Source organism: Haliotis rubra, unplaced genomic scaffold (assembly GCF_003918875.1).
Source record: "Haliotis rubra isolate DU_JTF1 unplaced genomic scaffold, ASM391887v1 Scf591, whole genome shotgun sequence".
Taxonomy (NCBI): Eukaryota; Metazoa; Mollusca; class Gastropoda; order Lepetellida; family Haliotidae; genus Haliotis; species Haliotis rubra.
The window spans coordinates 497054-521201 of NW_025767292.1; the positions used below are offsets into that span (position 1 = coordinate 497054).

General features: G+C 41.0%; 2 protein-coding genes across 2 annotated transcripts; one reads left to right on the forward strand and one right to left on the reverse strand.

Moving 5' to 3' along the window:
• The first annotated feature begins 5316 nt into the window (after positions 1-5316).
• LOC124255076 lies at positions 5317-13821 on the forward strand. Its single transcript, XM_046688911.1, has 4 exons — positions 5317-5646; positions 7840-8094; positions 9207-9651; positions 12103-13821. Exons 1-3 carry the CDS (start codon positions 5406-5408, stop codon positions 9626-9628), a joined length of 918 nt encoding a protein of 305 aa, XP_046544867.1. The 5' UTR covers positions 5317-5405; the 3' UTR covers positions 9629-9651; positions 12103-13821.
• A 2976-nt stretch (positions 13822-16797) lies between these two features.
• Positions 16798-21410, reverse strand: LOC124255079. The gene is made up of 2 exons (XM_046688914.1): positions 21200-21410; positions 16798-17127 (listed from the first exon to the last, which is right to left on the reverse strand). Exons 1-2 carry the CDS (start codon positions 21396-21398, stop codon positions 16886-16888), a joined length of 441 nt encoding a protein of 146 aa, XP_046544870.1. The 5' UTR covers positions 21399-21410; the 3' UTR covers positions 16798-16885.
• Between the last annotated feature and the right edge of the window lie 2738 nt (positions 21411-24148).

Sequence of the window (24148 nt, forward strand, 5' to 3'; positions counted from 1 at the left end):
CATCGTATGCCATTTGTGCAGATTGATGCTCATGCTGTTGATCGCTGGATTGTCTGGTCCAGACTCGATTATTTACAGACCGCCGCCATATGGCTGGAATATTGCTTTGTGCGGCGTTAACCAACAAACAAATAGACAAAAACAAAACTTCTACGTCTCAAACAGCGTGCAAGGGAGCATGGCTGACATGATCCGGTAATCATGGGTTCGATTCCCGTTAATACCCTTGGTTTTTCAGCACCATTTTCGTGGGTTTCATCGCAACTGATAAACGTCAAAGACATGCAAATTATTCCCCAAACATTACACTGACACGTCTTGAAATGCCACGTGTACTCTGACAAAGGGACGGACGCAATCAATGGCATTTTGACTTTTCCCCCAAACTATCAACTCACCACAACGTCCACTCTGCTTTAAACTAATTACCAGAATGACCCATACTACAGTTTCAATGTACACCCAAAGCGACACGTCACTATACTCACATTCTGATTATATTACCTGGTCTAAATGTCACCTACACATCAATTACCGTTACCAATTGTGTCCACATCTGTTTGCCAGTTTAACCTGTGATTGGATATTCAGTAAACACAGAGCGCGCGATCGTATTGTATTATGCCGCTGACTCAGACATTTGGTTGACTTTGTTGAACGTTTTGAGGTAGAATGAACGTCTATATGTGTTATCTTACGTTCTGATATAGAATACAGACTGGTCTCACTGGGAACCCCTTGATATATTGACGTAGAGTGAGTGAGTGAGTTAAGTTTTACGCCGCACTCAGCAATATTCAGTGAGTGAGTGAGTGAGTTTAGTTTTACGCCGCACTCAGCAATATTCCAGCTATGTGGCGGCGGTCTGTAAATAATCGAGTCTGGACCAGACAATCCAGTAATCAACAGCATGAGCATCGATCTGCGCACTTGGGAACCGATGACATGTGTCAACCAAGTCAGCGAGCCTGACCACCCGATCCCGTTTGTCGCCTCTTACGACAAGCATGGGTTACTGAAGATCAATATTCTAACCCGGACCTTCACGGGTACTTGACGTGAAAGGAAAATTGACTATTGGAAGTTGAAGTCTTCCATCTTATCTTGCAGCCTCTGAATCTTTATTCATCACATGATGAGAAGAGTCAAATAAAGCAAGTTTATGATTATGATTGTTGTTTATTTTTCACGCCGATTTCAGCTATATTCCAGCTATATGGCGGCGGTCTGGACCAGACAATCCAGTGATCAACAGCATGAGCATCGATCTAGGCAATTGGGATATGATGACATGTGTCAACCAAGACAGCGAGTCTGACACCCGATTCTGGGTTACTGAAGATCAATTCTATCCCGGATCTTCGCGGATATATTTTGATTGTGTAAATCTAAGTTCCTATTTATGGAACGATATAGCACACAATCAGCTGTAATAAAGCGAGTGCGTGCTATGTACTGCAGTGAGATGGTGTTGTAACGTACAATTGTGACATATACTATACATCTTGAACTGACACGTTTCTTCACGTTTTTATCATATTTCCTTTCCCTTTTCCAGCTAAATTCAAATGTACGTAGTCTAGCTACCTGTTATAGGTGCATTTTTGCGTTCTTTTTTCAAAAGCAGGAATATTGACACACTGAACCCTTGACAAAAACATTAACGCTTCTCTTCAAACAGGCCAATAAACCTAACCCACTAATCCCGCAGGTTGCACTTCCCCAATTAAAGTCAGACTCCTGGTTTTATAAAATCCCAAATTCTCACGTTCGCGTCAAAGCTGCAAATAATCCCGGAGTATTTTTGACATCAGACTTGGTAATTGGTGACCTCGGATTTAACCTGGGTAGAGGTTACATTGACAGTTGTCGTCAAGAAACTTGCATATTTCATTAGAACCCGCCAACCCATATACAAATACAGAGGATGAACTGTCCTCGTTTTTAGCATGGTTTTGATGAACGAACTGTGTTGATAGTTAGACAAAAAGAACTTCATACAAAGGAGACAGTTTACTTCCGAAGGGAGGCAAAAGAGTCTACTTGTGTTCAATGATAACGTTAGCTACTCTATACACAGCTAATGTTTACCTATGGGTACATTGCTGCAGAGTTCGTGAAGATATGCAGGAGAAAATGTTTGATTCTTTAAGAAAGGTGTGAAACAATAATATATTTAAACTTTCTTCTGGCATATATGTATTCAAGCATTAAGTACTTTTGTGAGATGAGGATGTTGAAGAGGTATAATTTTGGAATATGTAATAGCGAAATTGTCAACACCGACGATAATGATAGCGTTTGTATAGGCGTTTGAAAGATGGTTTCAGCAGTGCTTAAAATCTAAAGTAAGTTTATGATTAAATCATATTTTGTTGTAAAACACGAAATTAGAAACATAAATTATATCGTCGCTTGATTCAAGAGTTGAATCATGTTTCTACTTTGCTTTCAATGTCGTTCCACTGTGTAGAAACTTCACTCTTAAAACTAATTTAAATATTTAAACTAGGGTTTTCGGTGCGACGAACGAACACCATAAGGACCGTGCTACCCATTTTCACGCTAGTGGTATGGATAAAGGTGTACACATTTGATTGAGGAATTACCTACCTGCTAAATCGCAATGCATTGAACTGTTTATAATCTACCCATGAAAAGAACAGAGTTGAGTCCCTTTGGTGTTGCCAGGATCCGAAGATCGTAGAGGTCATTTTTGGGCCCTTTCTCGTGACGTGCTATGGGAGAAATGCTTCGGGGTCTCTAAAAGTAATTATAATTGAAAAAACACGTTAGTGTTTTAAAGGTAACATTTTTTGTATCACACCAAACGGACATTGAATCTGCAACGACAAAACGAGTCATAGGTGTGCACATATGCATGTCGTATGTAATACACAATTGTTTGCAGAATTCGTTCACAAAAATCGTCCCAAAGGCAGGGCGGTGGGGTAGCCTAATGGTTAATGTGTTCGCTCGTCACACCGAAGACCCGGGTTCGATTCCCCACATGGGTACACTATGTGAAGCCCATTTCTGGTGCTCCACGCCGTGATATTTGCTGGAATATATCTTTAAAACGGCGTAAAAAAACTCACTCACCCTAACGGCGGAGTGGCTACACTAGTTTAGACTTGCTGGAACCGCCGTGAAAGTAATAACACAGGTTACATTATGATACATTTGTAGGTATAGCAAACGGTTTACCGGAGGTACGCAATTTGTGTTTCAACAACAAGCTGTTGTGTAAAGTTTTAAGAGGATTGTAAAAACGTCCTACCCAACTTTAAACGTTCACTGCCGGATTACTTACGTGATTTATGGGTGATGTTTATATGTTGTTGCTCATTCGATAGGGTTTTTATTGATTTCAGTTCTGACAAGGTTGATTTAATGATCTTTAGGTGTGTCAGGTAGGCGATATAATGACGTGATATTTTGCACTGTTCAACCCGGTATCTTCGTAGAAGATGTCAGCCTCGTTTACCATGAGATTGTAGGGAGTGAGTGAGTGAGTCAGTTTTGAACAGTGTGCAGCTCATATCACAGTTTATCATGGAGGAAAACTCTCTCTCTAGATACAGTATACACGGACTATACCTAGATACAACATTATACATGGGTTATACCTAGACACAACATTATACACGGGCTATACCTAGATAAAACATTATACACGTGTTATACCTAGATACAACATTATTCACACGTGTTATACCTAGATACATTATATATTGGTTATACCTAGATACTACATCATACACGGGTTATACCTAGATACTACATCATACACGGGTTATACCTAGATACTACATCATACACGGGTTATACCTAGATACAACATTATACACGGGTTATACCTAGATACATTATACACGGGTTATACCTAGATACAACATTGTACACCTGTTTAAAGTTAGATACAATACCACACAGCAGGTTATACCTAACTACAACATTATACACGTACAACTAGTTATACCTAGATACACTATACCTAGGTTATGCCTAGATACAACATCCAGCATATACTGATACAACATTATACACAATGTTACACTTAGATTAACATCATACACAATGTTAAACCTAGATACATCATACATCAGGTTATACCTAGATATAACATTATACACCAGGTTATACCAAAATACATTATACACGGGTTATACCTACATACAACCTAATACATCAGGTTATACCTAGATATAACATCATACACGGGCTTTACCTAGATACAGCATCATACATCAGGTTATACCTAGATACAACATCATACACCGTATTATACCTTGATACAACATCATATACCAGGAAACACCCAGATACAATATTGAAGGATATATTTTACCCAGATACGGACAAATTAAGGAATTGCACTGGGCTTTTCTAGCCTGAGGTCACCAGTGCAGCAAATAGACTTAAATATCTTTATATCTTTGAACGCTACCTGCGACAGATCATAGACCTTCTACATAACTGGATATTCAAAGAATGACTTCTGTCTAAACAAAATACTTCGGCTTCACGCTCGGTATCAGTATTCTGTTCGTGGGAATATTAAGCCAACATCAAACAGACAGCCAATTAGTAAACACGCACCACAGATAAAGACAAACACGACACTTCAAAGTATATAGACCTGCAAGAAATAAGAAAGTGCGTTCGTTGGAGAAAACGAGCAGATTTGCAACAAAACTGTGAGTGTTTGTTGAGGTCTTCAAGTGTTTTTCTTCCTCGTCTTGACACCCTTTAGTGGAGAGAAATACCCTCTTAATTTTCGCCCCACGTCTCAAAGTCGAAATGAGTAAGATAAAGGATCCGCTTTGTCCACCCACCCTGTGTCAACACCGGCAGCAGGTAGGCCGTTTATATCCACGGGCATCGTATTCATTGAACACCGCTTTCCAAGGGGGTGTCTCATGGCTTAGTTTTGTTACAACTTGGGAAGAAGATCGTAGCGTTCTTACATCAATATTATTCCCATCTTCACTTCCTTAATCGCTGTTTAATGTGTAAACATGTGTATTTATGATCCAATTGTTCAGATTCCCTCAAACAAAGACCTTTGGCTTATATATAATCGCTAAAATTTGTCTACCTGTGTTTGACTCGGATAATGTCCAGTTTGTTGACGGCTTTGCGCCTTTCTTTCGAAAGATCCTACCAGAAATGGGATGGCTGATTTTGCCACGTGACGTCACAATTGTCGTGAAACTGTATCCGGCTGCACGAGCTATATAAGACACGGGTTATTCGTCATGGAGTAATGTGTTCAGGACGCGGTAACTTCAACAACGTCTTTCAAATCGGACTGTCACAAAAAACAACACGATCTTGTGCCAAAGGAACATACCCATTGCGACTTACAATTACAAATTTTTTGCAGGCTTTATTTATCAAGAATGACGCAGACGTTGTTGCTGATGCTGTCGCTGGCGGCGATGGCGTGGACGCAGGAACAGTTTACGCCGCTTTGTCAAAGACCATTCCAGTGGATTCGAGACCGGAACGACTGTGCCCGGTACTGGCGGTGTGTGTGGGGACGCCCGGTAGAGATGCCACGATGCCATCCAGGCACCATCCTCTCCGCGAGGCTCAACGTCTGCGTCTTCATCGGCGGCATCTGGGACGACTGCGGCAGAGGTGAGTACAACACCATTGTGTCAGAGGTAGCTTGAAGCTATTGATAATGACTATGATGATGATCAAGTATCAAGTATTTTCAAACACCGCGTCATACCAAAAGACGTTGAAATATGGTACTTGTTGGTCCCTGCCTGGCGCTCGGCATTAATGGGTACAACAAGGACTGGTCGGCTCGGAGTCAGTATAATGTGTCTGAGTGGGGTATTCATGCTTCACTGCGGCATGGTATCTCAGTGGGCTAGCACTATAAAACCAGCTTCAGTCTGGGCTAGTACAAACAGCCGCACATACACATACACACGCATGCACGTCGTGATATGAGCGAAATATTCTCAAGCACGACGTAAAACCCAATTTCACCTCGACTCACCTCGGTATTGCTCGACTTACAGCATGGCTATCTATGAACAAAATCGCACAGTTTGACGTCATCACTGGAATTGAGACATATTCATTGTGACAGATCACGGAACTGAATCAATGCCTTTGGCCGTTGACACAATCCTGAGTTAGGAAACGTTTCGTTAAAATGTTCAGGTGTCTCTGTTTCCAAATAAAACTTATATAGTCATAACTACCAATGCCCTTGGTCATTTGAAACAATCCTGGTTCAGGAAATGTTTGGTTAAATCAAAAAACGTATTCCATCACAGATATAATCAATCCAGGACAATACACTAATATTTACTATATAATCACATGCACTCTGTCTCCCACAGTTTAACCTTAGAAAGACGAAATTCGTTAACTTGCAGCATGACAATAGGCAAATGTACGTAAAACCGACGATACAATCTTGAAACACCGTAAACAATGAGACAGTTAGAATGTGCGCAATCCCTGGTGTCAATGTAGTCTCGCAAATATTGGACCAAACCCACACTCCAGTGTCAACCCTGTCCAAACACGCACCACGTGTCTCAATGTACAATTATATACGGGACAGTTTATTCATTTAATTTCCCGAAATATTTGTCAATTTGACTGGGCTTTTAAATTTGTTTTACTGTTTTATTATTGATTTTACTGTTTAGTGTACAGTTTGCATATTTCTTCAATGTTTTATCGTTTGTTTTTACTAATTCTGTTACCATTTGTTTTACTATATTTTATCGTTGGTTTTACTAATTTTGTTACCATTTGTTTTATTATAATTTATCGTTGGTTTTACTGTTTAGTTTACCATTTGTTTGATAATTTCTTCCAGTATATTAACACTGTTAGACGTACAAAAGAAAGTAGTATTAAATTTACCATCAGGTTTGGTGTTTATCTGATGTTTTACTGTTTCTTTCACCATTTTGTATACTATGTAGACATGTAAAAGGAACGGATATATTGAACAGCCCGTGTCATGTGTAAACAGAAAAATACAGGAAACCTGAACACCACAGAGTTATGTTATGGCTTATAGAGCTCCAGATAAGATTTAGCTCATGTGGGTACTGTACCCACTGTATTTGTTTGGAGTGGGTATTATGAATTTTGAGTGGGTTTTTCATTTTCCGTTACCCACCGCTTTCAAATATGTGCGTATTTCACATATTTCACGTATTTCACTCATTTTACTCACGTAAGTATTATGTCATTGAGTAAGTTTACTAAGCAGGTATGTTCTGCCTTATGTCATACCTAATCAAAACCAACTTAAATATAATGGAAATGATTTCATAAAAAAATCACTCATCCTATACTGACAGTACAACACTAGTCCGATACTAACAGTACAACTTGATAGCAATCGATGTCTTTTTCATTACGCAAGCAATTTTTATAAATATATTCTTTACGCATTTGTTTAAACTTTTTTGCGTATCTAACATTTTAAATGCGTAATTGGTATGCAACAATTATTTTTCAATGCGTAATTGGAAATTTTCTATGCGTATTTTACCCGGATACGCAGCTTATCTGGTCGTCTGCCGGCTTAGTTTGTTAATTGGAGGCAACTGAATTCGACAGCAGCAGTAAACAGTATTCCACGATGTCTGTGTTCTCTTACTTGTTTCCAACAAAATACAAAGTGAAACCGTTTAACTCGAAGTCTTAGAAACAGATTCTTTCGAAGTGCATTGTTCAGATTAAAACTGTAAAACGATACATCGAGTTAATGAAGTTCGAGATAAAGATGTCTACTTGTAGCTGTAACTCTCGTCACGCCTGTTCATAACGCTACCTCTTGCATCCCAGGTACCCCAACGGGAACGGTCGCCCCACCCCCGCTTACCGTGGAGGACCGATGTGCCCGTGGGGAGACTGTGTTTCCGCACCCAGACCACTGTCAGCTGTACTATAACTGCAGCCAGACATACGAGCATGTCCCCCGATACTTCAAGCAGTATTTGCGGGAGTGCACCTACCCCCAGCTGTTTGACGTGAGGTCGAGCCGCTGCCAAGACTTCCAGGAGGTCGACTGTGGCACTAGGGAAGAGACCATCAATGCTTGTAAGTATATGTTGTCAATACGTATGGAGTGAGTGAGTGAGTGAGATTAGTTTTACGCCGCACTCAGCAATATTCCAGCTATATGGCGGCGGTCTGTAAATAATCGAATCTGGACCAGACATTCCAGTGATCCACAGCATGAGCATCGACCTGCGCAATTGGGATACGATGACATGTGTCAACCAAGTCAGCGAGCCTGACCACCCGATCCCATTAGTCGCCTCATCGACAAGCATAGTCGCCTTTTGTGGCAATCAATACGTATCTATAAGTTGTGAATGATTAGTCTTGATTGATAATTAACAAGTCAAAACCAAGTCAAAGATGTTTTATTGTATCAAAGGCCATCAGCCCATATGCAAGTTTACATAAATACACTGGGTGAGAATATACCGATTGGTAGATACAGTGGAAATGATCAAAAATATCAGTGCTGAGTGCGGCCTCAAACAAAACAAACAAACACAATGTTTGATAAAATGGAACCATTATTTTAATTATGTCACCTGTATTTTGGGTGTTTCAGCTAAATTGCCCATCAAATGAAAGTACACAAAAATGTTTGATGGTAGCTGAAATAAAAGAAGGCAGGGTTTTCGATGATAATGTTTTTAATACCGATAATATTGTTATATTTTAGACCTTCAGTGTGCACTGTTTCGATACTGTTTATATTTTTGGGTAAAAATACCCTACATAACGAATCCGAGGCCCTTATAATATTGTATGGCCAACTGATTGTTATAGTACAGGGCGGTGGGTTAGCCTAGTGGTTAATGCGTTCGCTCGTCACGCCGAAGACCCGGATTCGATTCCCCACATAGGTACGTCTGAAGCCCATTTCTGGTGTCCCCTGCCGTGGTATTGCTGGAATACTGCGGCGTAAACTCACTCACTCACTCATAGTTCAAAGAAGTATCAACTTTCCTGTTTCACAACGGTGGGGTAGCCTAGTGGTTAAAGCCTTCGCTTGTCACGCCGAAGACACGGGTTCGATTCCCCACATGGGTACAATGTGTGAAGCCCATTTCTGGTGTCCCCCGCCGTGATATTGCTGGAATATTGCTAAAAGCAGCGTAAACTAAAAACCTACTCACTCACTCCTCTTTCAGGCGATTACCGTCAAAACTGGTGTCCCGTCTCCCACTGCATCCCCTGCGCTGTCAACCTCCCGCCGTGTCACGGTCGTCCCGACGGACGCAACCCCTTCCCCGGGAGGGAGTGGAGCCCCTGGTACGTGGAGTGCCTCAAGGGACGAACCATCACCACCGCACAGTGCACAAGGGACATTAACTTCCGGGTACCTCAGTTCTTCAGTCTGGAGACAAACAAATGTATAAACTTGTTCCGCATCCCCCGAGAACGTGGGGGTCTCATGCCCTCGTGTGATGGTCTGTTTGACGGGACCTACCCCGTGGAGGAAAAAATACCCGGGGTCTCCTTCATATGCTCTGGGGGTAGGTTACTGAACCTCAGATACTGCCCCGACGGGTCAAGCCAGCGACCAGAGCCCAGAACTTGTGTATACTCGTAGCGAGGACGTCAGGAATACGTTCAGTAAGTATGTCTTAAATTATTTAGTTAATTATTGCATGTTATTTTTCACATTGTGACCTAAACTGAACGTTTATTATTGCATTCCGGGGGATATAGTCGTCGGCTCGTCCGTCCGTAATCATTTCGTTTCTGGAGCATAACTAAAAAAACGTTCAATATTTTTCAACAAGAATTGGTACATATAACAAACAGATCTTGAAGTGTTGCCTTTTGCTATTTGCAGGTTTTTGGCCTTTTATATCTTTCATTTCATGATTTCCTTGGACTAGTCCCAAAAAATCAAGCTGGACTTTAAGTAACTGTCAGAGGATTTGTTCTTTCAAATTTATGGGGGCCAGTGGGATTTGTCATCTTCTGATGACTCTTGTTACATTAAGGGTTACAGCACTAGTATACAAAGGTTAACCAAGAACATGTACAATGAAAGACCGTTACGGCTTCCGCTTACAATATTCCCTGTAGTTGTTCCGTGTTTACAATAAGTTCCATAGTTCTTGTCACAGTTTGCTATCGTATTGCAACAACTAATTGTAACTGCTGATTTTTTAATTTTTAACAACAACAACAACAAAAAAATGTTTTACCAGTTAAAATAAAGTTAAAAGTATAGTCACATCGGCAATATTTCGGCCATATCGTGACTATAACATGTCTTTTATCAATTATTGCAAAGGTAATGAAAATATCCTGGGTTTAGTCATCTCTACACATAACCTAACACACACGTTTTTCCCAAGGCTGATACGGGTTAGTCAATTTGCTCGTAACATCGAAGACCTTGGTTCGGTTCCCAACATGGGCACAATGTGTGAAGCCATTTCTGGTGTCTCCCGCCGTGATATTGCTGGGATGTTGCTAAAAGCGGCGTAAAACTAAACTCACCCTAAACGTTTTCAATGAACGATTTAACCATTAGGACCCCACCGACCCAGATTTCTTTAGAAAGAGACTACTGGCTGGTCTACAAAATAAACAACGAGGAATAACATACATTATTTGAAGAATTGTATTCAGGGTTATCAGCCCTTTAAACCAAATAAAGTAAATTCTTCTGTAGCCGTGACCTTAGGTAATTGCGTAAACAAACGCAGACGTATGCACTAATCACGCGGCCTGTTAGGTGTGACAGGTTCATTTCGAGCTCATCACGCCGAAACAAAGGTAATCTCATTTTAATCACGTTTGGCGACGCTTTACATAAGAATTTCAAACGGGAGAAGATAAAGAGACCTCAAATGAGAAGAATTTCGATTCAAACGAACCACCAATCCTTATAAACGACGTCATTTGACGTGTTCCAACATGGCGGTCGATTTCGTAATGATAGTACCGATTTGCCCCGTGACAGCTAAATCAGGATTTAGTAGACACGGAATGGGCTCACATTGTTACTATAAACATCAGTCTTATATGAAGATTCTACAATAACTGTGACGCTCTATGAACTAGCGGAAGATCGAAATCATCTAAACCAACACGTCCGCGTGTTGTTGATAGGCGGATTACACGTTAAGCCCGTGCACGGCTTCACTAAGCTGGGGCCATTGGCTTCACAGACTGGGGAAAAGAGAGGTTGTTGTTTGAAACTGGGACACAGACAAACATTATATGTGTCGGACGAACGGCTTCACAACTACTTCGCAACTACAAATTGATACTCTCCCAACGCCGACGACGTCACGGAAGACTGTGACTTGAATCTTGGATGACAACATAAAACTGCGTTCTCTTCATTATTTTTTTTACTGCTTTAATGTTTTAAGTCAAAGCTGACATTGGTCGTTAATCCGTGCCAGCTAAGGCTGTAAGCTGTTTGAGGTCTCAGGTACTGTCCTTGATTTAGAACTTGGCCTGTTAATGATGTTTTTTTATTGACCTTAACTGGGTAGGTCTCCTCATGCTGGCAAAACATTTGAAAGAACAAGATTATGTCCAGACACAAGTATGTCTGACCTTCATTCCTTTTAACCAGCAAAACTGGTTGTTTACATTATGGATTTATTTGAACTAACATAATCTAGCTTCACATGGCATTGTCACCGTCAAACAAACACATACTCGTGACACTGACAGAGTTGTACAATCAACTCAGCTTTTAGCAGAGATTTCTTATGGATGTGGAAAGAGTTGTCGTTTCTATTTGAATGAAACGCGCATGTCATCCGATGAATCAATTTTTGTACTTAAACTGTAAAATTTACTTGGGACAATTGAATATTTAATTGTACATAATGCGGACCTTTTATTAATGAACTGATTACTTTTTCGTAGATATAATACAAGACCATAGCGTCGTTGATCGAAAAGAAAATAGGAATACAACTTAAAAATGTTTAAGAATGAATATGCTGTATCTGTATTATGTGTTTCCTGAGTGTTGCCTGCCTTCATGATTTACATTTTATATAATAAGATTATATTACACTCACTCACTCACGTGTTTACTTTCAGGAACCAGGATTGTGATTCCGTCTCCCACCAACCAATGCATAAGAATAACTTCCGTCGTGTTCTCAACAGTCCGTCGTGTTCTCAACAGTCCATCGTGTTTTCATCTGCCCGTCATGTTCTCAGCTGTCCGTCGTCGTCAACGTTGTAATGGTCTTTTCTGCCGTTCCTGATGTACTGAGTCCTGTGAAGTCGTATTTACTTACTGTGATCGTTATCTAAGCTTTCTAAACAGATGCTGATGACCCCATCTTTCTTTTGTGTCAATATCCATGGATTCAGTTTACAGAATGTTTCTAATTTTATTCGTCCACAAAAATACATAGTTGTAAACGAGAGATCAATATTATTGTTTGTGACCAAATACGTCTTTTATGTTGTTGCCGACATTGCGTACTATAGATAGGTGGTAAGAAAGAATTGTTGCGTTTCTTTATTGTTTCAGTATATATTGGATATCGACTGCATTCGCAATGTTAGAGGTAACCAGTTGTTTCGTGTATGTTCATTTACTGTTGCCCTTCTCGTGATAAGTGTTCAAAGATCCGCTTTCATTTTGAGTTTTTAGTTTATGTTCAGTGTGTCTTGTTCAGTGTTCAACAGTCACTGATCTATAAGTGTCCTCAATGTAAGAACAGGCTTCATTTAAATCGCTTGTTCACTTTTGGTTGTTCACATATTCTGTTCAGATATTCTGCTCTCAGCAGTGTTTACTTCAGCGTTAACGTCGGTGTGTAGTGTCTACAATGTCGTGTTCGCAAGGCAGTGTCACGATAAGTGTTCACGTCAGTATCAACAGTAATATATCAACTTCCAGTGCAGTGACAGCATTGGAAGTAGCTGGTAAAGCAGTGTTCTACCCACAATATATTGTTCACAAGTGTTCACTGCCGCGGACATTGTTGTGTTCACGTCACTGTCCACAATACACCGTCCACAGTGTAGTGTTCACGTTAGTGCTAAAAGCAGTGTTCACATTAGTGTCGAAAACGCAGTGTTGTAATAGAGCCCACGTTTCCGTTCGAAATGTAATGTTCACGATTCATGTGTCCTTTTCACTGATCTCTACTTTCAATTTGTATATAGCATGTAAGTACTATGAGCACGATCAATTATATTGTTTACCAGATATCAACGGGGTCAGATGCACACTATCCCTGCTAACTGGACGCTGCAACTCTTTGGTATCAAGTTCAAATGTATTGTTTTACGCCGCACTCAGCAATATTCCAGCTATATGGCGGCGGTCTGTAAATAATCGAGTCTGGACAAGCAATCCAGTGATCAACATCATGAGCATCGATCTACACAAATGGGATACAATGACATGTGTCAACCAAGTCGGTGTGCCTGACCACGCGATCCCGTTTTTCGCCTCTTATGACAAGAATGGGTTCCTGGAGATCAATTCTAACTGGGATCGCAACTCTTTAGAGGGATTGGGGACAATTTATTGAAATATTTCGATTTTAATGTAATATTTTATGCCATCCGAGACCATTCGTGTCATTTCGGGACATGTCGAATGGCGGTTACGGAAAGAGGCGAGGTTTGACGATTTGATTTGATACAGAAAATTGCCCGTCTCCAGTTAATCGGTTGGTTGATTCTGATGAGGATGAAATAGATGTGTACATATTTTGTAGAATATGTTTCGTGTAACATATATGTACATAATGCTTTCAGATTTATTTATTTCAATAAAAACCTCTTTACAATGAATGGATGTTGTTTTAAGTTTACCCAAACATCGACGCAGCTGGACGATGATTTTTTTGCAACATACATGCCCGAGTGAGTGAGTGAATTTGGTTTTACGCCACTTTTAGCAACATTCCAGCAATATCACGGCGGGGGACACCAGAAATGGGCTACACACACTGTACCCATATGGGGATTTCGAACCCGGGGTGACGAGCGAACGAGCAAGCGCACTCACCCACCCAACATTGGACTAGTAGCAGCGAGGAAATTGAAGGACAACATGAGGAAGATGGCGAGAGAGGAAGCAGTTCCTATGCAGGTCATCTACGAGGAGAAGAAGGTTCGTCTTTTGACTAACCAGTTTGATGCCACCCCATAAGAGACTGCTACTATTAATTAGATTAAAACCAGCTACAGGGGAGTGAGTACAGCTAACAGAACAGCCAGGCGAGGGGCTAGAGGTACTACTTAGTGGCTTGTAACAACAGGGGGACGGGGGCTAGAGGGGTGGAGTCCTATAACCAGTGGGCTACCCCACCGGCCCTATAGAGACCGAGAACCTTGAAAACACAAACTCGAAACACCTGAGACTGGGTTCGATTCTTCACATGGTTACAACATGGGGTGCCTATTCTTGGCAATGCTGTATCATTGCTATAATGAGACACTACCAATATTGTGGTATGTCGGGGAATCACAGGCAATGCAACAAACCATCGAGCCTGACCACTCGTCACGACTATATTTTTCCTCAAGCCATATTTGTCTTCTTTCCATCTACACAAAATACATATTGTGTTTGGTGTCATGGACATAATCACAATAACAATAAATTATTATTTGTACCGAAAACAATTCAGAAGGTCAGGACAGACAATAAATAAACTAACTTGTTATTTCTTAATGTTAGAAATGTTCATTTTCACGCACATTGTGTTTATCGTCCTTTGTTAACACAGAGACCATGGAGTTACCATTGTTAACACAAAGTGCACGTGTATTCTCTGCTAACGCACAATGCGTGGACTTGCCTTTGCTAGCGCACAGTTCATCTATATGCTTTAGTTCACACACCGTGCAAGGCCGTCCTTTGTTAACACTCGGTGCAGGGGCGTCCTTTGCTGATACCGAGTGCGTTGATCTTCCAAAGTGCGTGTGCGGTCCTTTGCGACCTTCCTTAACACACAAGTGCGTTGATCTTCCTTTGTTAACATACAGCGAATGGGCGTCCTTTGCTGATACTGAGTGCGTTGATCTTCCAAAGTGCGTGGGCGGTCCTTTGCGACCTTCCTTATCACACAAGTGCGTTGATCTTCCTTTGTTAACATACAGCGAATGGGCGTCCTTTGCTGATACCGAGTGCGTTGATCTTCCAAAGTGCGTGTGCGGTCCTTTGCGACCTTCCTTATCACACAAGTGCGTTGATTTTCCTTTGTTAACATACAGCGAATGGGCGTCCTTTGCTAACGCACAGGTGAACGAACGTTCGGAATATATATTCCAAGTAAGTGTAATATCCCCAGGGTTTTTTGTACAGCAAGATAGTGGCGATAGTACTGCGCAGGAATGTTTTCACTGCAAAAACTATGACATCGTCTATATTTGGCATTTAGCCACAAAAACTGCCTTCAGGCCATCATGAATATAACAGTAAATGGAAATGGGACTCAGGCGAACATGAAGTGAATTTAAATTCATATTGTTTGCTTCCTTGCCATACATATTTTTATAGCTAAGTTCGGTTCTTATATTATCGATCAGTCTTTTATTAACTCGAAATTTATTAACATCTATTATTGAGCAAGAAAAGCTTTCTCTAACAATCACGGCATTATGGGGATGAATTTGACGGTGTTTTTCACTATATTTCATTTATATCACGGATTGTCGACAAAATATGGATTGTGTCGGCAAATGAAGATTGTGCTAGCTCCGTATGGTTTGTGTCCACTGAAATACATGTATGATTGTGTCGACTTAACGTGGATTGTGTCGGCTTAAACCCCATAGTTTCTTTGCGGTGCCGCAGAGTGCGGGTGTCGTACTGTCAACCCAAAAAATCACATTAAGGTAGCATGTGGGATTCGAACCAGTACTCATCGTATCTTGGCACGCCTGAAAGAAACCTCTATTCACGGCGAATAGTAGACATACACAAATGCCTCTTGATTGTGGCGGTATTACGAGATTAATTATAAACGTCAATACTAAAACCGTTGTCTCGAAGTTAAAGCTTGGTCCAACTTTACCCATCATTTTGCTCAGTTATCATTCGAACCACGGATAACTCGAAGTACACACACCGAAAATCGTGTCCATATTAAAGTGAGTGCATTTAGTTTTACGCCGCTTTTAGCAACATTCCAGCAAAATAACGGCCGTGGACACCAGAAATGGGCTTCACACATTGTACCCATGTGGGGAATCGAACCCGCGTGACAAGCGAACGCTTTAACCTTTAGGCTACCCCATCGCCCCTCCATATTAAAGAGTGAGTGAGTGAGTTAATATTTAACGTCACATCGGCAATATCTCAGCCATATCGTGACGAGAACAATCCAGACAATAAAAGGTGAAAACATTTGGAAGATTAAAACCTGCCGACGATGGACAGTAAAAATACTAGAGAATCACAGATATGAATATAAAACTAGCGAGCAAAGCTAAAAAATTACAATTAAAGACGACAATACAGTATAAAACACGGGCTATAGATCGCCAACAACTGAAGGTAGATCACCATACTAGGAACCATGGGGACTTACGTTACTTTTGCTACCTGCATGGATCCTAGCTGGATTTACACCGTCCCTTCAGCCGCTGGCGATTGTAGGAATCCATATTGAAGAGAACATCTTAATTAGGTGATTATATGGGTAATTTAGTATTGCTTTTTACGAGTATAGCTAACAATAAATATATCATACTGAAGAAACACACAAAAGAAAATGGGAAAAGTGTTCGTAGTATTATATTTGCATTTTATTTGTCCATACATGTACGGTTTATTGATTAGATATTTTCAAATGACCTTTGAAAGTTTATCTGCAGACACATTACTTTGTCTCAAGGTTAGAGAGGTCTAGGAAAGGGGGACCCTGACTTCACACTGCCTCGTGGTGGGCGAGAACTCCGTATAAAACAGTCCGTCCGTACCACAAATCTGCAGAGCGGCAGTTCTCTCCCCTTGACAAGTGACGTAATGGGGTGAACCCTCTCTGGTTTTGAAGACGTTCTTGCCGTCGGGAAGACCGACACAGCTGGCGAAGTTGTTGTCTTGGCAGGTGGCGCAAGGAGGGTCGGGGCACGAAAGCTTGTAGTCACCTTTAAAAGAATGAGTATTTCTTCAATAAAGTCCATTAATGCAGGGCCCACCGCTAAATGTGTATTCTCTCTATTAGGAGTGCAGTTGGTCGATTTGCAAGAGGCGACTAACGGGATCGACTAGTCAGGCTCTCTGACCTGGCTCATGCATGTCATTGAATCCCACCCGTGAAGATCCGGGCTAGGATTGATCTTCAGTAACCCATGCTTGTCGTAAGAGGCGACTAACGGGATCAAGTGGTCAGGCTCGCTGACTTGGTTGACACATGTCATCGTATCCCAATTGCGTACATCGATGCTTATGTTGTTGATCGCTGGATGGTCAGGTCGTCGAATATTTACAGACCGCCGCCATATAGCTGGAATACTACTGAGTAAACTCGTAAAACTAAACTCACTCACTTACTCACTCTAGCGTAAATTGCTGATGTCAGTCACTGGATTGTCTGAATCAGACTTAATTATTCATATAGCTAGCATAACTGAAATATTGCACAGCGTTGAACAAGAAACAAACAAATATGATCTTTGAACAAACAAAATACTCGACAAAACAGACCCGAGAAATTAATTCCGTGAAGCAAAGTGAAGAGCAAAAATTTAGTTATACCTCAGGTGTTTCAAATTTCAAATTGTATATCGCAAATGAGAAATGAAATGAATAGCATTTCACCAGAGTTACATGTAAACAAAATCAATTCTAGGCAAAAAATTTGAATTCAACATTTAGATTTTCTTTTAAACATATATCTGTAAAACATCTCTATCCTAATTTAATTACAAGTTACATGCGTGTAAAATAGCAGTATGTTAAACATGACCTTGATATATTTCGCCTTGAGTATATATCGACTGATCTTTTTACAGAATGCCACAATGATTTTACTCCTGCTTCAAGGCGCCACCAGTCTTACTTGAGTAAGATATTTAGACGAAATCAGGTTTCGAATCGTATTTGAGTAAAATATCTGATTCCGACACTGTTCAAGAATGAGTTACTGACATTTTGATTATTTAAAGTAACGTCAGGTAAATTAATTACGTTAAGCAAAAATACAATGTCGAGTGGCAGGTTTACTTTAAAGGTCACATGCAACCAAAAATCAAACATAATTAAAACACAATTATCACTTATTCATGACATATAATATACATTGCTGGTTATGAAAAAACATATAAACAAAATTATAAGCGTACAATCGCAAATCAAAAGTGCAATATTGTGTACCAGCCGGGATACCGAACCCAGTCAGAGCGGGTGGGTGTGCACTCAAGTGTAACGGCTGGTTCATTTGCAGATGCCCTCACGGCTCATTGTGTGTGTATACATGTATATAGAGATGTTGGGTTTTGTAAATACATGCTCATTTTTTTGTGTATAACATTTTGCAATCAACAGACATCATAACATGTCATGTGTTAAAGTATCACACCTGCCTGTCTGTGTAATTACATAATGTGACAGAGACCGAACTCGGGCCATAAATCAATGCATTTTGTTTATGGTGTATAGCCTGATTGGTGTTAAGTTCAAATTGCATGTCGTCAGTGATCGCAGCTGTGTATTGAATATTGTCATTAGCAGACAGGCAGGCAGACACACATGTGTCAATAAAACAAGACATTGAGTTTAGTCTGTGACAACGACATATCCATATCACAGTTGGAAATTCTGTCAACGCTAAATAATGGCATTGCTTTTAAGTATCGAACTGAGAAAGTGACTCGGTAAGAAGAACGTGTGGTGAAATAGACAAATGAAATTATATAAACAGTTAATTTACTGTCATAACATATAAAAAGCTCGCGCCTGTGAGATATCAACAAAACATTAGAAAAATAGCTCACACCAAAGCCTTCACCGAGTATTCACCGGACAACCGCTTCCAAGTTGCGCGAACCTACTTCACTGCGCACGTGCTATAAGCGCAGCCCAGCTGTTGAAACCCGTTTTCCCCAGAAAAGTCGGGGGAAAATTAGTGAAACGTTTGAACTCCGATTTCGCGCGTTTTTTTCGTCGCGATATTTTCAACTTTATAAATTGAATTTGCATTTTTGACAATTTGTTTTGGTAAGTCCATACCGAAGGGTATCAGAATCTGCAAAAATGTGTTTTACAAGTCAGGGATTCTGTGTTAGTCGTCCTCTCACGACAAGACACGGATCTATAAGACTGTTGCCTGCGCCCCCACCCCCACCCCCAATCAAATCTGGACTTGATGATTCAGTGATTAGCATCATTAATATTTATGTACGTATTTGGGATACGATAAAAAGCAACAAAGTCGGGCATTGGCCCTGCTCTACAAAGCGATCTCGGCGCTAAGGTGACCGTTGTCCCCATACGTTGATATAGGCTTACGTTCATCGTAGGTCTAAGACCCGAACCCGAACCCGTTCAAGTTAGTTGCCAACTGGTACACACAGTGATAACTTACCATAACATCATTGCCACAGGCAAATTTGCATATCACGTGACCGGACTTTGGCCTTACGCAAGCTTTTCGGCGCGCTCTTCACAATGTTTTACATTGTTACATATATGTTCTTCCACAACTACGACAGTAAGGTTTATGACAATACATATTTAGATATCAAACTGGCTGCATCGTTTGCTCTCAAGCGAGGCTTCGATGACGTGGAGCCGTACAACTTCGCTACGCAAATGGAAAAATAGTGTTGCATGTTTTAGGATATTTTCTCAGTGAAACTAAACCATTCTATCAAAGATGTTCACTTAGATGTGTGGTGGTGGTGGTTGAATTAGGTTTAACCTCGTGCTTGAGATATTTCTGCTCATAACGACGTGCATGCGTGTGTATGTGTATGTGCGGCTGCTTGGACTGAAGCTGGTTTTAAGCTAGCCCACTGAGATACCATGCCGCAGTGAAGCATGAATACCCCACTCAGACACATATACTCACTCCGAGCCGACCAGTCCTTGTACCCATTAATGCCGAGCGCCAGGCAGGGACCAACAAGTTATTTTAACGTCTTTGGTATGACGCGGTCGGGGATCGAACCCGTGACCTTCCGCACTCCGGGAGGACGCTCTAACCACTACACCACGGAGGCGGTCTACTTAGATGTGTAGACTCGTCAAAAATAAAGGAGTTAAGAAATATTTACATAGGAGAGTGCAACTTAAAGGGCCTGTAAGTCTCGCGAGGCGCTACTTCCGGTGCTAAGCTGGTTCCCGGCTCCTTTTGCGCGCGCCAACATATGCCAGACGGGGCCCAGCATACTTCCGGTACCAGATTTCCGGTGACAAGCGTTTACTCAAGAACCAGTTTTGGTTCCAAATTGTGCGACCGCCAAATATGACTTTACTAGACCGGACCAAGTGTGCAACCATGTGTGGCTGTCACAGCTGTTGACAGTCATAATAGTTGGCAAATTCGGGGATGGTTAGTTCGGAAACGTGTTATTCCTGCAAGGATTATCGGTTCCTTACTGTCAACTGACAACCATGAGATCATTCGCAAAGTATGTTCAACGTTGTTTGTCACCGAAAGTACAAAGGTCTCGCGAAGTGCCGTGACCTACTTACGGGCCTTATTGTGTTAGCGTAAAAACGCGTTTGTTTTGCGCCAGTTTATTAAATCCAAAGTATGTTAATAATAATAAATAATCCCAAAAGAGCGATTAAAAAAGCCAGCTGAACATGGGAAATATTACAGCCACGAATACTTAAACAATGAGTGACAGTGTTTCATGCAGCTTGTGTGAAATATTGGCAACTCACTGAATCCAACACACGCACGCACGCACGCACGCACGCACGCACGCACGCTCGCACGCACATCCATTTAGGATACCAACTCGTAATGAGAAACAAATATCTTCATAACAATTTCATGATTTAACGGTCCGTCATCAGACCTATATAGAGGAAGATGGGGTAGCCTTGTGGTCAATGCGTTCGCTCGTCACGCCGGATCCGACTTGGGTTCGATTCCCCACATGGATACAAGTGTGAAGCCCATTTCTGGTGTCCCCCGCCGTGATGTTGCTGGAGTATTGCTAAAAGCGGCGTAAAACTAAACTCACTCATACATATATACATACTTACACGGCCGCTTTGTCTCTGTCCGCACCCCACAGGACACGGTGGTGTGGGGCTGGCACCGCAGGCTGACGGTGGAGAAGAGGTCGGGGTAGTCGCACTCCTTTAGGTAGGCGGGGTAGACGCTGCTGTCGCCGCCGGTGTATGCAGAGCAGTCGTAGTAGCGGTTACACTTGGTCGGGTGCTCTACCTTCGTAGCACCCATAGCACAGATGTAGCTGATCACCTCTGTGGGTAGAATTGTTTGTTTGTTTGTGTATGTTTGTTAATTCTAACCCGGAACTTCACGGGTACAACATGCATTAAAAACTATTATCATTGCCAGGAAATTTATTGGAAAGTTTAAAGCACATAAATCTTGACTCTGAGTGAGTGAGTGAGTGAGTTAATATTTAATGTCACATCGGCAATATCTCAGCCATATCGTGACGAAAACAATTTACACAAGAAAAAGTGAAAACATTTTGAAGATTAAAACCTGTCGACGATGGACAGTAAAAATATAGAGAATCACAGATTTTAATATAAAACTAGCGAGCAAAGCTAAAACATACATCATAAAACACTGGCTATAGATCGCCAACAACTGAAGGTAGATCACCATACTAGGGACCATGGGGAAATCTTGACTCTGACTGATGTTTAGGGAGATAACACGAGTGACAACTTTCAACCATTCAAGGCTACCTTCAACTCCATCAGGTGAAACGTACAAATTAAATAATACTCCCAAGAGGGATACAATTGGAGAGAGTGATTGAGTAAAAACTGTTTAACGCCGTTATTCGCGGCGAGAATAAGTCTTTTGAGTTACACAATATTAGACATAACATAGTGACATTGAAAATGATTAATATCGCAGTCAGATATCACATTCAAGGGTAAAAGCTGAATGCTGATATAAAATTCTATGTTATATCATACAGTGTGATTTTTCTCAAATGTTCCAAAATGAAGTTGGCAGAAACTGTTGTAAAGCGTTCAGATACGGCAGGCACATTATCATAAAAATGCTTTTTGATCAGTGATCACAGCAAAATCCACACATTCAAACAAAATATGCTTGATTGTTATTTGACTGTGAAGAATTGCACATAGTGAATGAGTATTGTTCTACGCTGCTGCAACAATATATATTATATGGCAAGTTGTTGAATACGATATAATTCTGCTCAGAGTACTGTTTACCCTGCATTCCAGCAATATCAAAGAAGGGATAATACCCATGTGGGGAATCGAACCCGGGATTCCGACGTGACGAGCGAACGTTTACACAACAATCTACCTATTGCCCCGGGTGCATTAAGATACATATTGATCAAGATAAAGCGTATGTTGAACATACGATAATCCCTATCGTGAAATCTCCTGGGCTGTATTTTTGGTTATTTTCTGCAGGGCTGATTTGAAAAAATGATTCTGATGTTATTGCAAGATTACATGTCTCACCTGGGTAGGTTTTACGTGAAACGTGTCATCTGCATATATGGTCTACATTAAACATGTCTCACATGTGTGAGTTCTACATGAATAATTCCGTGGTGTAGTGGTTAGAGCGTCCGCCCGGAGAGCGGAAGGTCGTGGGTTCGATCCCCGACCGCGTCATACCAAAAGACGTTAAAATATGGTACCTGTTGGTCCCTGCCTGGCACTCGGCATTAATGGGTACAACAAGGACTGGTCGGCTCGGAGTCAGTATAATGTGTCTGAGTGGGGTATTCATGCTTCACTGCGGCATGGTATCTCTGTGGGCTAGCACTATGAAACCAGCTTCAGTCTGGGCTAGTACAAGCAGCCGCACATACACATACACACGCATGCACGTCGTCATATGAGCGAAATATTCTCAAGCACGACGTTAAACCCAATTTCACCTCACCTCACCTCTACATGAATAATTGTCTCACGTGAAACATATCTCACCTGGGTGACTTCAGCATGAAACATATCTCACAGGTATAAGGTCGACATTTAACTTGTCTTAATTGGGTAGAAGGTCTGCATAAAACATGTCTCACTTGTATAAAGTCTACATGAAACATATCTCATCTGTATAAGGTCTAGATGAAACATCTCACCAGTAGAAGGTATGCATGAAATATGCCTCACCTGTATAAAGTCAACATGAAACATATCTCATCTGTATAAGGTCTACATGAAACATCTCACCAGAAGAAGGTCTGCATGAAACATGTCTCACCTGTAAAAGATCTACATGGAAACTGTCCCACTTTGGTGAGTTCAGCATGAAACAAATCTCACCTGTATAAGGTCGACATGAAACGTGTCTTAATTGGGTGAGTTCGACATGAAACATATCCCATTTGTAGAAGGTTTGCATAAAACATGTCTCACCTGCATAAAGTCTACAAGAAACATATCTCATCTGTATAAGGTCTACTTAAAACATCTCACCTGTATAAGGTCTGCATAAAACATGTCTCACCTGTATAAAGTGTACATGAAACCTGTTCCACTTTGGTGACTTCAGCAAGAAACATATCTCATCTGTATAAGGTCTACATGAAACATATCTCACCTGTATCAGGCCGACATTTACCGTGTCTTAATTGGGTGAGTTCGACATGAAACATATCCCACTGGTAGAAGGTCTGCATAAAACATGTCTCACCTGTATAAAGTCTACATGAAACATATTTCATCTGTATAAGGTCTACATGAAACATCTCACCTGTATAAGATCTGCATGAAATATATCTCACCTGTATAAGATCTACATGAGACCTGTCCCACTTGGGGAGTTCAGCATGAAACATATCTCACCTGTATAGAGTCCACATGAAACATATCTCACCTGTATAAGGTCGAATTGAAACGTGTCTTCATAGGGTGAGTTCGACATGAAAGATGTCTCACCTGTTTAAGGTCTATATGAAACATATCTCCTCTGTATAAGGTTTACATGAAACATATGTCACCTGTATAAGATCTAGA